The 18,430-nt window shown below is 33.9% G+C and overlaps 2 protein-coding genes across 2 annotated transcripts; one reads left to right on the forward strand and one right to left on the reverse strand.

Moving 5' to 3' along the window:
• The first annotated feature begins 316 nt into the window (after positions 1 to 316).
• Positions 317 to 2,157, forward strand: LOC105638482 (uncharacterized). Its single transcript, XM_012222295.4, has 2 exons — positions 317 to 498; positions 1,123 to 2,157. Exon 2 carries the CDS (start codon positions 1,145 to 1,147, stop codon positions 1,934 to 1,936), a length of 792 nt encoding a protein of 263 aa, XP_012077685.1. The 5' UTR covers positions 317 to 498; positions 1,123 to 1,144; the 3' UTR covers positions 1,937 to 2,157.
• A 1,733-nt stretch (positions 2,158 to 3,890) lies between these two features.
• On the reverse strand, positions 3,891 to 8,805 carry FHIT (FRAGILE HISTIDINE TRIAD). The gene is made up of 5 exons (XM_012222302.4): positions 8,637 to 8,805; positions 8,415 to 8,525; positions 5,744 to 5,890; positions 4,345 to 4,443; positions 3,891 to 4,255 (listed from the first exon to the last, which is right to left on the reverse strand). The coding sequence occupies exons 1-5, from the start codon at positions 8,772 to 8,774 to the stop codon at positions 4,139 to 4,141; spliced, it is 612 nt and encodes a 203-aa protein (XP_012077692.1). The 5' UTR covers positions 8,775 to 8,805; the 3' UTR covers positions 3,891 to 4,138.
• Between the last annotated feature and the right edge of the window lie 9,625 nt (positions 8,806 to 18,430).

Consider the following 18,430-nt stretch of genomic DNA (forward strand, 5'->3'; position numbering starts at 1 on the left):
AACAAATTTTTTTTAGAATAAAATTATTTTAAATCAGTTAAATTGAAAAGTTAGATAATTTTTTAATTGTGTAAAATATTTTAAAAATTAAAATTCACAGTTTTATAGCAAAAAATAATGTACACAACACAAGAATCTTTTATCCTTTTTCATTTATACTATTTTGGATGAAAAAAAAAATTATTGCGGGAAATAAGATTATTTGTTAATTATTGATTTCTGGAAAAGATACGATAAATTTGTTAATAAAGAAACGTTTTAGGTACTAAATAACAATTTACACTTCCATAAATTAAACGAAATATAAACTACGTCGTTTCCATTCCAACAAAAACCTAAGCTCTTCATCTTCGTCACTCTCTCAGTTCGCCGCTCCCTACTCTTCTGTCTCTCGCCGTGGCGGGTGGTTTTGCCTCTCTTTTGCATCGCCGTTCTGAACAAACTGACCACCGTCTTTGACATCAACACCTGAACTATTGACGGCAACATCTCGCTCAGGTTTCATTTTTCTTTCTTTTGCTTAGAACTTTTATACTAGACATTTGTGGCTTTTTTATTCCTCTCATCTCATTTGAGTTGCTACGCTTTGTTGCTCAAAACCCTAATCCTAATTGCATTCAATACCGATACTACACTCAATACAATAATATAATAATGATTGTGAAGTACATATATGAATAATCAGAGTGTAATTAAGTATTTAACAATGGAAATAATGCATCTACTTATACAAACTTTGCAGTCAAATGTTATTAAAAAATAGTAATAGTGAGAGAGTTAGTTAGTTTATCTGATTTAAAATCTGCTAATGTTCCAAAATTCTTGTTTGTATTCTGTTTCTTTCAGCTCTCATGAATGATTCCTTGACTTGCTATCAAATGTTAACTTTGATTCTCTTAATCTTTACTATATTTGTATGATTGTTTCTTTAAATTGTTTCTTGATTGAATTAAAATTTGTTAAGCTTCATTTTTTGTTTTGGTTTGAATCCTTTTTTTAGCCCATATTTTGGATCCAGGTGTCTGGATTGGTTGCTGATCTTTTTTTTTTACCTGATGCTCTCTCTCTTTAAATTTTTGTGTTTGGGTACAACATTCTGATTTCTTTGTATATACGTTTCAGAGAGTTAACTCTAAAACCAATCATGAAGACAGTCACAGGCAAAATAGTTTCTTCAACTCCAGTTCCCATCTCCAAAGCTGCCTCCATCCTCTCCAAATTCGTCTCTGCTGAGACTGGGGCCTCTCAGGCTGTTGGTGCCTATCTTCGACGTGCCACAGCGGCCCTTGATGAGTTGGTTCGCCTTCACTCGGAACCCTATCATAAAAAACATAAAAAGCACAAAAAACACAAATCAGATGTCTCCACTACTACTACTACTATGGGTGCTGCTGCTGCAATTGAGGAAATACCAACTCAAAGCATGGAGGTGAGTCATCAAGGGCCAAATCATGGAGTGGAGACTGGAAGAAAGAAAGAGAAAAAGAAAGGGAAGGGTGATTTTGAGAATATTGTGACTCATGAAAGTAGAATTGCGGTTAAAGAAGAGCAAGGGGAGGGTAATGTGGCGGAGGATACCGATAAGAAGAAAAAGAAGAAAAGTGCCAATTATGGGGATGATGAGGGTAGAGGAGGAGTTGAAATCAACAAAGAGAAGACTCGTAGTGAGGGTAATTTGGAAGAGGAGACTAAGAGAAAGAAACATGAGAAGAAGAAGAGAGGAAGGGATAATGTTGGTAATTCTGAAGAAAATGGGGTTGAAAATAAGGAAGATAACAATGGTTTCGGAAGTTTGGAAGAAAATGGGGGCAATATGGAACTTGTGAAGGAAAATAAGGAAGATAGGAAAAAGAGGAAGAACAGAGATGTTGAGGGGGGTAAAAATAATGAAGTAGGGGAGCATAGGAGTAAGAAGAAGAAGAGGATAATTGATTGAAGAAAGGGAACTTGTTGGTTTTGGCATTTGTTGTATTGGTTTTTTGCAGCTGGAGATTATAGGTTTTTTTTTTTCAAGGCAAGATATGCAGCTTTTTTTCTATTTTTGTGGGGCGTTTTTGGGAGAGTGTTATTTGAGTTACTGATTGATTGGTAGTGAATACGATTAAATTTTGTTGTTGATAAGTAATATTACCTATGATTATGATTTTATCTGTGCTACTTCTTTGCATACTGTGGCTGATTCAATTGCGAGTCTGCAACACATTTTGTTTTGTTTCTACTTCTATTTTTGCATTCTAGCATTTCTTAACTTTCTTTTTTTTTTTTCAAATATTGAGAGAATCTTAATTTGTATGGGTGCTAACTGATAATAACGTAAATGTGACTGTCTATTTTTCTTGTTTTGAAAATTTCTTTGAACGAATCTTGCTTCGTTGGCTGTAATTCAAGCAAATTATTTTCATATTTATTTAGGTGTTAATAATTTTTTTTTCAATTTTACTCATGTTTCTTAGATTTTTTAAAGTAAAATTAAATGGGAGTTTTTAATTTTAAGGATGACAATTTAAACGTATCACCATGTATTTTTTAGAAAATTAATATGTATTAATTATCTTTTCTTTTTTTTTTTTTTTTGAAAAACCATCAAATGTAAATTAATATTTTCCAATCATTTTTTTCTTAATTTTTACAAAAAGATAAAATGTTATTATTAAAATAAAATAAATGTTTTCTATTAAAATAGAAACAAAGTATTATTTTGGTCGCACGTTGTTTATTCCCTTTCAACCTGTTTGGAATGAAAGGATTTTACGGGAGTAATGAAAATATAGATGGAAAATAAGAGAGGAAAGTGCTTTCTCTTGTTTGGGAAAACCGAGGAAAGTGCAGAGGAATGAAAATATAAAACAAATTCCTCTGGGAACCACAAAGAAACAATCTCTCCGAAGTGGAGAGAAAATACCAGATCGTAAAGGGAACTTTTAGCGTTCAGTGGAAAAATTACAAGAATACCCACAAAAGATTGTTATCTCTCCAACTTGATCATCTCCCTGCTTCTCTGCGGATTTGCATATCAGAAAAGAAACCCAGCATATTTAAACCAAACCAACACAAGATCCTTTCCATTTTGCAGAAAATCACCAACACTTCATCAATAGAGAAGACATAAAAGACATAAAAAAAAGCATATGCAGCAAAAAAAATAACAAAAACGTATTAATTAAACTTATAAAACAGAGAATAATTATAGTAGAAGGAGAGAAAGAATGATTTCCTTTTACTCAAGAGAATCTTTTAGTCAAACACGACTTTAACTGCACATATGCTATAAATACTGTGGTTTCGAAAGCAAGGCCTGACTGATTATATTTCTTTTTGAAAATACTCTTTCCATTTTCTTTTTGAAAATACTTTCCTTGACAAGAAAAAGTGAAATATTATTGTTTTTTATTTTAATTATTTGCAAAATCTTATTTTGTAATTTTTTCCCCTGAAATGGAAGTTTATATATTATTGTAAGAAATAATACAATGAGGATAGATTAAAAAAAAAAAAAAAGGGAACAAGTGAGGATAAAATAGTAAATTTATAATTATGATATTTTCTTTCCTCCCTTCAAGTTTTCACCCATCCAAACACAAGATGGAAAATGGCAAAGGATAAAAGAGTTGACTATTCTCCTTTATTTTACCTCCTTATTTCTTTCCTTCATTATTTTCCTTCCTCCCTTATCCAAACATAATTTTCCTTCCTCCCCGATCCAAACATAGTGTTTGGGAAAGTTGAGAATTGAGACCAAAACACACTGAAATGGGAAACATTTTTGCACTTTCTAGTAGATTAAACAGCCAAATGCCCCCATAGTATCCCAATTATGGGACCTTGAATCATCTAATCACAAGCAGAATGTTGTATCTGAAGATGTATATAAATATTGATCATCTCAAAAAGAAAAGGAAAAGAGTATATATATTAAGAAATGTTTTTCTTGAATAATTTTTTCCTGGTCATGCTCTGGCATTGCAATTTTTTTTTTTTTTTTTTTTGTTAATTTTAATTGAGATTACTTTATGTATAAGTTTTACATTTTAAACAATAAATAATTAAAAATCACAAAGTACTTGGCAGAGGATATTAAAGTTCACATGTATAAATTAAATTTTTGATTCTTCAGCAATGGCCTCTGTCCTTGACAAATCTAGAGGAAAAGCAATCTATATTCATCAGCCTCTCGAGTCATCTCTTCTATGCTTCTGTCCTTTCTTTCCTTGTCTAAGTCCAACTTCTGCTTCAACTCCTTTTCCTTCACATCAATCTAAGTAGGGGCAAAGAATGCTTCAATTCAAACATGAAGCATAAAAATTCAAATTTACAAAGCAATCAAAAGAAATGTTCCGACTTAACTGCATCATAGATCTCATCATTATTCTCAAAGTCGCCACCTTTCCTCGGAAGGATGTGGATATGAACATGGGGCACTGTCTGTCCTGCTTGGGGTCCATCCTAATACATCAAAATCAAGCTGTAAGTTCTCACAGATATAAAGACTGCATTATTTACCCACTGGTTGCAATAATAAGTAGCAATGCCATCCTAAAGTTCTATTAGAATTCACTTCGTGGTCACTTCGCTTAGATTCTGCACCCTAGCTAAAAAGAAATAGAGAATAATGAAGATATAATTTTAGATATTCTGCTTAAGATTAAAACCTACAGAACCAAAATGTCACCTAGTAAACCTCAGTCAAGGACTCAAGGTGAAGCAAAACATCAACTAAAGTTCTTCTAGTTCTGGATCCGACACAGCAGAAAGAAGAATCAAGCCAACCAAAGTTGAATGGAATTGTCTGTTGTTACCCATTCAAACAGTCTAGCAAAAGGAGTGAGTAATCTGGGAATCTTGAATGACTTCTGAGAAAAGAAGCTCCTTGGTTTGTTGCAACAGAGCCTAATATACAGCAGGAACTTGACAAAAAAAAAAGGGCTCATGAACTGCAATTTGAGGTAGTCCTCAAACCAGTAGTAGATCAACTGCCTTCTCCTTCCTAGTAAACTATCTACATTTGACTTCCTTTCCTTGACAAGCTATCCTTCTATGCAGTTGTCTATTAATCAATCACCAGTTTGGGTGAAGTGCTCTCACTCCTATTTCATCTCTATACATGCTGCTGGCAGAATATGAAGTTTGACCATGGGGAGAGAGGGAGACTAGTGTTGAGAGATGTTTCATTCTTTCCCTAAAGGAAATCCTAGGAAAAGGCATTCAGAATCAATTTGGTACGGAAAGGACTTTTTCTGACCTGAGGAATTGCTTGATTGGGGAAAGAAAGGCATAATAAAATGGTGCAAGATCATTAACTGAGATTCCCAAGTGCTAAAAGGAGAGGCACCACTGGGTCAGTATTGAATCTTAACTACCAGGATATTGGATTTTATAATTCTTTTCTTGTCCTTATAGTGGTGCCCCAAAAGGAAGAATTTAGAGAAAATTTTTGAACTTATATCATCAAAAAAGAGAGAAATATGAACAAGATTTAGCAAATTGATTTTATAATTAACAATGCATACGCAAATAAATTAATAGCTAAAAGATATGCAAAACAAAAACTACATACATGTGTATCGCTTTCCCAAAAGAAGAATAAAAATAAAAGATGGGTGAGTATAAATTTATTAATTGCATAGTGTGTAAAAAAATCATATCTACAAAAGTTACTCAAGTATACTAATAATAGTAATTGGAAAACCAGGTATAAAACAATGATCAATTTAATGAATATTGAAATAGAAAATGACTATCTTACTTGGATTGTTAATGTGAGTGAAGTTGCTTTGTGGTGGCTCTCGAGTCGACTACCAATTTTCTGCGCCGCAAGCCACAAATCACTAGTCTCATCAGCAGTGAGTTCAGCAAAACGCTTCACTTCACGCCTCGGGCAGACTAGGACATGTAAATACAGTCAAGCAACCAAATTGAACAAACAAACTGACATTTAAGAACACTTAATAGTATTAAGTTTATTGTGCCTGACAATTTACATCAAAATCATTTTGATAATGAAGAAAATTCATTCCAAATTCAAAGTGAATATTCTCAATTAATCATTTACTAGATGAGATCATTGCAAATGATGGTTTGCTATTGTCCTTGTCTAAGAGATAATGCATCTACATGCACATATATGTTACTAGTCCCTATCCAAGGAAACTGGTCAGTACAAATTCCTATTTGCACATAAAATCATGTACATAAGCATTGCAATTAGTTATGCGTTATGCAACAGCTATAAAGATGACCAAGCATGTTATTATATTTACCCTTGTCTCAATGACGAAGTGCATTTGCATGAAAATAATAAAATCAAATCCAATCATCAAGTGCTCACAAAGGCCGTCCTCTATTCCTGAGCACAATTTAACCCCAAAGAAACTAAATGATTAACCTGAAAAACGGAAATAGTATGCAGAAATAATGGAAGTGATCATTCTTTTTTCATGATCCCAACCAATAATTGGGACAGGGTCAGTTAGTCAGTTATCAGTGGCTTTCCAAACCCTATCAATGCACTCACTCAAGGATTTTCCTACTAATCAAACACATTGAACTCATACAAAAAGAGTAATAGAAGGTTGAATGACCCAACAAGTGCACTGATAGCATGATGCCAAATATCGCACATTGCATCAATCAACTGCAACTTAGCATTATTTTTAGAATAAATGGTAAAAATATTAACCCAGTGGACATAAACAAATGCATGTGCATATTGCAAAATGTCATCCTAACTTTCGACTGGAAAAGGATATGACCTGCAAGGGAAAACCAAAAATGAAAACATAATCAGAAGAAGAAAGTGTGTAATCGTGACATGAAAATTGAAGAAATAATAAAAACAACAGGTCAGCTCCTAAGCATCCTCCCCAGCCAAAGGTAAAATAAATAGAGAAGAGCATAAGAAACAGTGACATCTCCTTTTGTTGACAAATTCTATATTCTTCTGATATTATGGTGTTATATTGACTATAATCTATAACTGCCTTCTCAATTTCTCCAAAACAACAATTGCAATTTCTTTTTCCATAAATGTTTATACATTTCAACTTTAGATGGTTAAGAGATATTATCTCACTATTGACTAATCTATCATAAATCACTTATTCTAGAAGGATTCCCCCCGCCCCCCCCCCCCCCCCCCCCCCAAAAAAAAAAAAAAAAAAAAAACCCAACCCCAACCCCAAATTTCATGTTATCAACAGAAGGAAAAGCAAAAAGGCGCACCTCGGGGGGGGGGGAAGGGAGGTATGATCACATAACTTCTAAAATAAAATCCAGAAGTGACTCATTAACAGAAGGAAAACAAAAAAGTTATAATCACAATTGTGATTCTCTGATCATAGTAATTATTGGAAAAGGCTACGTCTTGTTTTTTACCAAATTGTAGGTCATGAATACAGGTGAATACAGGTTATTCAACAAAACTAAATGAGCATCAAGCAAAAAAGTTTAACTGGGAAAAAGAAAATAATGCAAATGCAATTTAGTTAACATTTGTCAAGGAACAGCAATCTAAAGGAGCTAGACAGATCATGCCTTCCAATAGAATGACCATCTCCTAAATGAGTAACATACAACCCATGAAAATAGGATTTATAAAGTCAACTATTTGAGACATCCAACATAATCATTATCATCTCAAAGTAAAATAATAATAATTGAGCCCCATTTCTCAACCAAAAAATTGTTTAACAACCCAATGTGCTCCTTTTCTCCTCTTATTTTATAGGGAAAGATTTAAAAAACTAGTTAAAAAAAGATCCAATACCATGTAGTTATTAACCCCAAAATAAATAGCAAAGAGCTACCCAGGATTTGTATGCTCAGCATTAACTTTGCAGGTTACAATTGATATGTCATATTAGAGTTGGATGTAAATGAACATCACCATCTCAATGTTGCAAGCTAATAACTAACAAGTGACAAATTTGCTACTTCTTTAATTAAAGTAGAATTCCTATGACAGAGTAACCGACACCATCACAAGTCTTAACTTTCAAGCACTAGTGTTTTTCTTTCGTTCTTTTTTCCTTTTATAAGGAGGCTCATTTGTTTTATACAATAAAGGAGAGACCTCCCTTTCTCATAAACAACCCTCCTAAGCCAATGGTGAGAGGTATTCGAGAGACATTAATGTAAATATATAAGTTGTGGCAACCAAGTAATTCCTTTCCACAACGTTTTTAACAGAGACATGTTACCAAGCACATGAAAATGTTTCAGATACTCACTTGGATTAACATTATACATCAAGGGAAAACCAAGGCCAAGACCAAGACCATTCACACTTCATAGCAGAGGAATTTGAAGAATTTGATATCAACTTAACACGTAATGAACTAATTCAACAATGAAAAATGTAAAAACGGTTTAAGTATGCAAGTTATAAACACAAATAGAACACTGCAAAAGCGAACAATACCAGGAACAACAGGACGGAGGTTGACCAAGGCATAGGAGAGTGAAGTAGAGTAAAATACTTCCTTCGGGTCTATTTTGTAAGGCCCGAACTTGTAATAATCTGTCGACATCTGAGTCATGAAAGAGATCATGATTGATGAATTGCAGAAATACAAAAAGAGAGATATGAAAAGCAAAAGTAGAGGAAGAAAGAATATGAATACACGATGCTTTGTGTTTACCCTGTTGGTGGATTTGGCGGCGGCGGAGATGGATTGCAACCCTTTGGCTGTGGCGGAGTAATGAGAAATGCAGATTCTGCTGTGAGCACGGGCGTGGGTGAGAGCGAGAGTAGGTAGCAATTGCAGGACCATTCCCATTTCAACTTTTAGGCGCTTTCAGCCAGCCTAATAAAATATGAAATATTAATTAAAATATAATAACCGTTGAAATGTTAAAATATAAAATGACTAATACCCTAATTTTTAGAAGATTTTATTTTATAAAAATTTAACAAGTTTAGCTTCTATTTAATGAAATTATTTAAAATCAAATCAAACTGTTTACTCAAAAATTTGTTAAAAAGTTATAATGATGCAGAATTTTCTTAATTTTCAGGATAAGTTTATTTTTAATAATTAATACTCCCTCGGTCTCATTTATTTGCTTATTATTCTTTTTTTTATGTCCCAAATATTTGCAATGTTTTTAAATTTGTAGATATAAATAATTATTTTTCTCATAATAACTTTTACAATTGTTCATTAAATGAAGGATTTTTATTAATATCTTAATGAGTTATTAACGGTAAAAAAGTGATAAAATAACTTTTATTGATTAAAAGTTACAAAATGGGACGGAGGAAATATATTTTTTATCAATTATTTTTTGAATACTTACAATGAATGCAACTGTGAAAATGTAAGAAATTTACTGTCACGACCCGACTCCGTGGGCCGGACCGGCACTAGGGCCCAGGTAAGCATAAGGCCCCCGAGGCCCGTAGTAAGCCTAATTACTCAACTTATACATTTCATACCATTTATAAAAAGTAACGCATACGACAAGGCCCAATTTAAATGCACAACCCTATAACTGCGGAGTTCAGTAATAATCTGATAAAAGAGTAACTTATACAACCAAAATTAAATAACAAAAATATAAAGTTTACATTTATAACTCTGCGGAGAAGATTGCAGAGCTTCAATCGAATCAGCTGCTTCCTAGTACCTGGGAGGTTTGGAGAGAAGGGGGTGAGTTTTGCAACTCAGTGAATAATAATAAATAATACACACCACATACAGGCAAGCAAAATGCACCCTAGTATACTGAATGAACACACAACAGTCACTCATATGTCATCATATCAGCACCCACAACAATATCACCTTCAAATAATCACATCACGTGGAAATTAGTCAGTGGCGTCACCTAAATCCCCGACGAGCCGTCCTCTCAAACAGCCCATCCTCTCAAACATGTGCACCCGGGGAGCCAATCCCCCATATCTGGCCGACCGGTCTAATCCTCACTTGACCAGTCCTCTCAATATTTTATTTTTTTACATTCTCTCTTTTCTTTTCCATATCATCAACATCATTTCATCAGTTCATCAGGTGCACACGGGGGCGCCGATCTCCCATTTACCCGGCCGACGGTCCACTTTCATCAGTTCATCAGGATCCTTATTTATCGACCGTCCTCACAAACCCATGGTGACCCACTTCATCCCAACTCCACACAAACAGAGCACAGTATATACACAGCACAAATAATCAAACAATTCATTTATCATAATACACCAATTTCATCCAAATGCACAATTATGCACAAGTATAATTATAGTGATCATAACATAATATATATGAGAAAATACAATATGTAAATATATAAAAATGTAATGTTATGCAAATGCAGTGTTGATATGCATTATTTATTATTACTCACAGTGATGAAGAGCGAAGTCCTAGCTTTGATTCTGTCCTGGAGGAGCACTAGATGGACCCGGGTGATCTAAGCAAAGTAAGAATGACGCAAAATTAATTCTATTAGATAAGATAATTCTTGACCACTCTAAAAATTTTATTTTATGTCTAAATTTTTATTTCTCTATCTAACTATATTTTATTTATTTTCTACCGAAATTTCGGCAGCATCTCCCCTAAAAATTGAACTATCCACCTGTTAAAATATCAACAATTTCATAAATATTCAATCTATACGGCCCATCCGTCGGGCAATTAATCAATTCAATTTCCCATCCTCCATCCGAAGAACAATATCAACATTTCCTTCAATTCTCAACATCACCACACAATCAAAATTATATATTACAATAACATTATATCTAAACTACCTTAATAAATTCAACACTATCATTATAAAGCTGTTAACTACTCATAATTACCAAATTAATTAATTATAAATAATAAAATTAATTTAATTAACTAGCACTACTAACATTAACTTAACTAAACTAATTTAACTACAAACCATTACTTTTATTCACTAAAACTAACTTAACTAAATAAACTAGCTACAACAATTAACTACAACTAACTTAACTAAATAAACTAGCTACAACAATTAACTACAACTAACTTAACTAATTAATTACTAACACTAACACTAACACTAACTCATCTAACTAAATTAACTAAATTTCCATTCATAGTTCCAAATAGTAATAATGTAACAAAATCCTCCAAATAAATCTGCAGAGTCGTTAGCTAAGGGTTTCAATCTATACATTAACTCTATCTACTTTAATCTCTTTAACTAAAATTAGGAACTCATGAATCCAACCGAAAAAGAGCCAGAATGCTGCTTACCTAGCTGCAAACGAGCTGAAAATCAAAATTTTTTTTTTGGTTAGCTTGGCAGGCGTTAGCTTGATCGGAGCTGGGGCAGACAGTGGCAGGTGAAGTTGCTAGAAGGGACGGAAGAGCTCAAATGGCCGATCCTAGGTGGTCGGAGGCGTGCTGAAGCAGTGGCAGAGCGGTGGCGCGACAGATCCACTGAGGCGCGATGCTTGCTTGATCAACGACAGAAGGAGGCCGGGCCTGTTCGTGCCGCGCGATCTGGTCCAAGGAGCTGGTGAAGTCGCTGACGGAGCTGCTGCGACGTCGAGCTGCAGCGAGGAGCGACAGCGGAGTGGCGGTAGCGCGCAGCTCTGCTGCTCTGTCCCTGTCTCGCCAAAAATGCAGGCGCACTGAAGAAGAAAGAAAGAAAAGAAAGGAAAGAAGAAGAAGAGGAAGAAGAAGAAGAAAGAGAAGGAGGAGAAGGTGGCGGAGGTGAAGTCGCCGGTGGTCAAGAAACGCAGGAACGGGGGGAGGGGGAGTGAAGTGTGCTAAAAAATAGAGGAAAAAAAGAAATTTCTAGATGGTTTGGGTCGAACCGGTTCGATTCGGCCCCAATCCTCGATTTTCGATTGGTTTACGGCTTTTCCAATCGGTTTTTGATTCGATTTCTCACAGTGCTCGTACTAAAATATTACTATGAATTTTCCAGGCTGTCGGTTTATTAAATTTAAATGAAAAATCTTTAAAAATAAAAATTCGGGTTATTTCAGTCTTCCCCCCTTATAAAAATTCGTCCTCGAATTTTAAAAGTAACAAGTAACTGGAAAACAATGGTGGTTGTGCTTCTCACATAATCCTGCAACTGATAAAAGTTATTCACATTCAGTAGAATACTTGTTCTCCTGAGCAGCTAGATATCTACCATATCACCATAGTTAATTTAAACTTGAGTTGTACTATATCTACAAGTCAAATCAAGTAAAACACTCATAACCCAAGGCACAGATTCGACTCTAGTATTCACTGTTAACCGTAAGAATTTAAGTTCCTCATAACCTCTGTTCAAGTATGGGTTATTACTCTCATTAGCTATTATAGGCAACAATCATTTCTAATTAATGAGAACAAATTCTTACCATTACTACAAGCTTATTTCAAACAAAATCATGACATTTCTCTAGCTAATTGCTATCAACCGATAGGAGATCCTGACTTATATCCCAATCTCATCACATATTTATCACCTTAACCATTTTCCAACGAAAGATAATATAATCTCCTTTCAAATCCTACTAATGAGAATTCATATTATACCATTTCTTAACTAATTATGACAAGAACTTATGCAACTAGTCAAGTTAGTTGTTGTCATGCCAAATATTCTTAATGCATTTTCTAAAATATTCACACACCATTCTATTATACTCAACTCCATAAAGAAGTCTAGCCTACATCTTACTCAAGATGTAAAATTCTTCAAACCGTAGTTTATATTCAATTTATCTATTTCTTCTGTCTTTAATCAATCTTTTAGACCGAAATTTACGTATCTAGAAATCAAGAATCCTAAACAAGTAGTGCCTTTTGCTCTAGCTAAGTACGTGATTAAGAATGTTAAACCATAATTTAACTCCTGAGTAGACTATGTCCATTATTTTATGTTTATTCTTAATCCCCTGAATGCCCAAGAAGATTCAGATAATAATATATCATTGAGTTATTCCTTTTCTCCAAGGTTATCACCTCCAAAATTTGTAAAATTTATACTTAATACTATCTAGGAATATCCCCAACCTTAATTATGTTCTCTCTACATGCTGTACTCCAAACAAGGTTAATGCCTCATTGAATCCTTAAACATCAAAGTTACAATGTACCAGTCCTCGAATTGACCTAACTAACCAAGTATTCCTTTAAACCACAAGTTATATCGCAAACTGCCATTTATAACACAATTTTATTTATTCAATCATAATTTCCACCAATTGCTAAGAAATTCAGAATAGCTTTACATTGACTCCAAATCATATGTTAATGACTCTCATCTTAATTGATATCTCAATCATTCCAAATGAACAGTAAATTAAAACCCAGTTAGTTCATTGATATTTATAAAATACTCCAGATACCCTTCTGTTCCCTAGAGGCTTAATTATATCTCCCTTTCTCCATCCAATAAACTAAGTAACTTACAAAAATGCACTAAGTAATAGGAATTTCTTATTCTAACTACCTTGCATCAAGAAATTACATTTATTCACATTCATCGCCATCTCAAGCTGAATCTCATGATTCTTCATCAACTCTTATTCCCAGTTATTAGTATTAATAACATTCCTCACTTGTACATAATATATTTATAAGCTCATTATATGGATTCGATTCATATAACTCTTAAAACTATTTCCTAACTAGACGCTATCAAATGACAGAAGTCAAAAAAAAAATTTCTTACTCTCAAGTAGAAAGTCTATCTTTCTTCCTGAATGTAAGTACTTAGTTCTTTTCCTCATCGGGATTACAATCCTTGAATCATTTATCTATTTGTTTATCACCAAACATTCAATAGCTTCCTTCATTTGATCTCTTTTTAGATTCTAAATTTACTATTTATGAACATTTAAATTCTTAATATCCACCTTAGCTCTATTCTTCAAGAGATATAACAAGAAACTGTTCAATTATACAAATATTATTCTCCTTCAAATTATATTCAAATTATCATTTTCCTAATATAATTATCACCCAATATAATAGCGTTCCAATCCCAAAACCACTAATTACCTTTGCTATCTTTTACTTTTATTTTATTATACCTGGTCCATAAGATTAGTCTGGCTTATTAAACATCCTACATGTACTAGGATCTTAATTATATCACACATGGATCCACAAATACTTCTATTAACTATTACTCAATCTTTTCTATCCTAACAATAATCACTTATAATTTCTTGATCACTTTGTCTTAGAATTTATTCTCGTATAAGCATCGTGAGATCAACACGAACCAAAATTTTTCTACACTCATGAAATCCCAAAGTATAGAAGTCTTTATCCTAAATCCGCTGATGCATCATTATTCCTATTTTTACCAAATCTTATTACCCATGACCCCTAATTTGTTAAAACTTTATATACTGATTATCCTCATTTAAATCATACTAATTTATACTCTTTCACGCTTCTGTAATTGATTCTTTTCTAAATATCCATACAATAACAGGACTAGTTTCATCCTTACTTATCTAATTCATTAGTATAACATCAATTCAATAATTGGATAATTATCTCTCCAGATCCAATGTCATTCATCAATACACTTAAATCATCATGCCCCACTATTTACATAACATAATTACCTTAATTCCCTTATAGAATTGTTCCTCGGATCATAGAATCTCCCATTAAATAAAAATCATTGTTTGTACTTTACATACCATCGAGTGTGCAACAATTATTTTAAACATCAAAAGACTAAATACCATTAGATAAACCATAAGATTCCGCAAGCCACACAATATCCACCACTAAGTACATAAAGATTAAAGTAATTTATCTCCTATTAAAAATCGCGATTTACTTTTCTTTTATCCACAATAATTTATATTATCCCCTATATTCACACCCTAAAAAAAAAAGTTGATGAATACAACAATACACCTTACTCTACCAAGCAGCGATTATTCATAAATAAAACTCACTTCATATAATAATTCCACCAATATTATTCTTTATGAAAAATACTCATCACCAATTATCATATCAAATCACACCAAATCCTTCAATATTCAAACCCTATAAAAAAATCATGTATATCCATTCCATCCAGAAAAATATTTATCTCAATAATTATAAGAAATTCCACTAACCAACATCATGTAAATTTCATCAAATACATATGCTAATTTAATACTCTAATTAAATGGATTCTAATGTCCTCGAATCCGAATCATTTATTTCTCCTAATAAATAATTAGCAACTCATTCTCAATTCCGCAGCCACACATATACACACATTCATGCATTTTTATATATGTATTCCATATTCCACACGTATTAAATAAAAATAGCACAATTTCATCATCTAACTTCAACTTATTAATCCTATATACTTATCTTCTTACCTACTTAAATTATATATGAATATTATTTATTCCATAGAAGGATTTTAGCTTAAGTTTAAACCATCCCCTTAGCATCATTAGCTAAATCACATCTCTAAAGGATAAGGATACAAATTTTTAATCATTAAACAACTTGACTTTAACCTGATTGCGAAGAACGCAAGAACGTTGAAGGGGAAAGCAAGGAAGACTATATCAAGACATGACAGAAATTACTCCGCAGTTACATCTAGACTTATGAACTTTTGCTCTGATACCACCTTTGTCACGACCCGACTCCGTGGGCCGGACCGGCACTAGGGCCCAGGTAAGCATAAGGCCCCCGAGGCCCGTAGTAAGCCTAATTACTCAACTTATACATTTCATACCATTTATAAAAAGTAACGCATACGACAAGGCCCAATTTAAATGCACAACCCTATAACTGCGGAGTTCAGTAATAATCTGATAAAAGAGTAACTTATACAACCAAAATTAAATAACAAAAATATAAAGTTTACATTTATAACTCTGCGGAGAAGATTGCAGAGCTTCAATCGAATCAGCTGCTTCCTAGTACCTGGGAGGTTTGGAGAGAAGGGGGTGAGTTTTGCAACTCAGTGAATAATAATAAATAATACACACCACATACAGGCAAGCAAAATGCACCCTAGTATACTGAATGAACACACAACAGTCACTCATATGTCATCATATCAGCACCCACAACAATATCACCTTCAAATAATCACATCACGTGGAAATTAGTCAGTGGCGTCACCTAAATCCCCGACGAGCCGTCCTCTCAAACAGCCCATCCTCTCAAACATGTGCACCCGGGGAGCCAATCCCCCATATCTGGCCGACCGGTCTAATCCTCACTTGACCAGTCCTCTCAATATTTTATTTTTTTACATTCTCTCTTTTCTTTTCCATATCATCAACATCATTTCATCAGTTCATCAGGTGCACACGGGGGCGCCGATCTCCCATTTACCCGGCCGACGGTCCACTTTCATCAGTTCATCAGGATCCTTATTTATCGACCGTCCTCACAAACCCATGGTGACCCACTTCATCCCAACTCCACACAAACAGAGCACAGTATATACACAGCACAAATAATCAAACAATTCATTTATCATAATACACCAATTTCATCCAAATGCACAATTATGCACAAGTATAATTATAGTGATCATAACATAATATATATGAGAAAATACAATATGTAAATATATAAAAATGTAATGTTATGCAAATGCAGTGTTGATATGCATTATTTATTATTACTCACAGTGATGAAGAGCGAAGTCCTAGCTTTGATTCTGTCCTGGAGGAGCACTAGATGGACCCGGGTGATCTAAGCAAAGTAAGAATGACGCAAAATTAATTCTATTAGATAAGATAATTCTTGACCACTCTAAAAATTTTATTTTATGTCTAAATTTTTATTTCTCTATCTAACTATATTTTATTTATTTTCTACCGAAATTTCGGCAGCATCTCCCCTAAAAATTGAACTATCCACCTGTTAAAATATCAACAATTTCATAAATATTCAATCTATACGGCCCATCCGTCGGGCAATTAATCAATTCAATTTCCCATCCTCCATCCGAAGAACAATATCAACATTTCCTTCAATTCTCAACATCACCACACAATCAAAATTATATATTACAATAACATTATATCTAAACTACCTTAATAAATTCAACACTATCATTATAAAGCTGTTAACTACTCATAATTACCAAATTAATTAATTATAAATAATAAAATTAATTTAATTAACTAGCACTACTAACATTAACTTAACTAAACTAATTTAACTACAAACCATTACTTTTATTCACTAAAACTAACTTAACTAAATAAACTAGCTACAACAATTAACTACAACTAACTTAACTAAATAAACTAGCTACAACAATTAACTACAACTAACTTAACTAATTAATTACTAACACTAACACTAACACTAACTCATCTAACTAAATTAACTAAATTTCCATTCATAGTTCCAAATAGTAATAATGTAACAAAATCCTCCAAATAAATCTGCAGAGTCGTTAGCTAAGGGTTTCAATCTATACATTAACTCTATCTACTTTAATCTCTTTAACTAAAATTAGGAACTCATGAATCCAACCGAAAAAGAGCCAGAATGCTGCTTACCTAGCTGCAAACGAGCTGAAAATCAAAATTTTTTTTTTGGTTAGCTTGGCAGGCGTTAGCTTGATCGGAGCTGGGGCAGACAGTGGCAGGTGAAGTTGCTAGAAGGGACGGAAGAGCTCAAATGGCCGATCCTAGGTGGTCGGAGGCGTGCTGAAGCAGTGGCAGAGCGGTGGCGCGACAGATCCACTGAGGCGCGATGCTTGCTTGATCAACGACAGAAGGAGGCCGGGCCTGTTCGTGCCGCGCGATCTGGTCCAAGGAGCTGGTGAAGTCGCTGACGGAGCTGCTGCGACGTCGAGCTGCAGCGAGGAGCGACAGCGGAGTGGCGGTAGCGCGCAGCTCTGCTGCTCTGTCCCTGTCTCGCCAAAAATGCAGGCGCACTGAAGAAGAAAGAAAGAAAAGAAAGGAAAGAAGAAGAAGAGGAAGAAGAAGAAGAAAGAGAAGGAGGAGAAGGTGGCGGAGGTGAAGTCGCCGGTGGTCAAGAAACGCAGGAACGGGGGGAGGGGGAGTGAAGTGTGCTAAAAAATAGAGGAAAAAAAGAAATTTCTAGATGGTTTGGGTCGAACCGGTTCGATTCGGTTCGATTCGGCCCCAATCCTCGATTTTCGATTGGTTTACGGCTTTTCCAATCGGTTTTTGATTCGATTTCTCACAGTGCTCGTACTAAAATATTACTATGAATTTTCCAGGCTGTCGGTTTATTAAATTTAAATGAAAAATCTTTAAAAATAAAAATTCGGGTTATTTCATTTACACTTTTCGTTTTTTAAAAAAATTACTCCCTCCGTCTCATTCTGTTTGTATGATTTGAAAAAACACGCATATTAAGAATCTAGTTAACAAAAGTTAATTTGTTCTTCTTTAATCTTAATAACTCATTAAAATAATAATAAAAACTCTTCATTTAATAAACAATTATAAATGTTATTATGGAAAAAATAATTATTT

Source organism: Jatropha curcas, chromosome 9, assembly GCF_041381405.1.
Source record: "Jatropha curcas cultivar XTBG-Jc1 chromosome 9, XTBG_Jcur_1.0, whole genome shotgun sequence".
Lineage (NCBI taxonomy): Eukaryota > Viridiplantae > Streptophyta > Magnoliopsida > Malpighiales > Euphorbiaceae > Jatropha > Jatropha curcas.

Bases quoted from the DNA above. Each gene is read 5' to 3' on its own strand.
- LOC105638482 (XM_012222295.4), top strand. From the start codon at position 1,145: ATGAAGACAGTCACAGGCAAAATAGTTTCTTCAACTCCAGTTCCCATC.
- FHIT (XM_012222302.4), bottom strand. From the start codon at position 8,774: ATGGGAATGGTCCTGCAATTGCTACCTACTCTCGCTCTCACCCACGCC. The intron at 8,526-8,636 runs GTAAACACAAAG...TTCATGACTCAG, and splicing joins CCGCCAAATCCACCAACAGG to ATGTCGACAGATTATTACAA. The intron at 5,891-8,414 runs ATTGTTCGCTTT...TGACTGTATTTA, and splicing joins TCCGTCCTGTTGTTCCTGGT to CATGTCCTAGTCTGCCCGAG.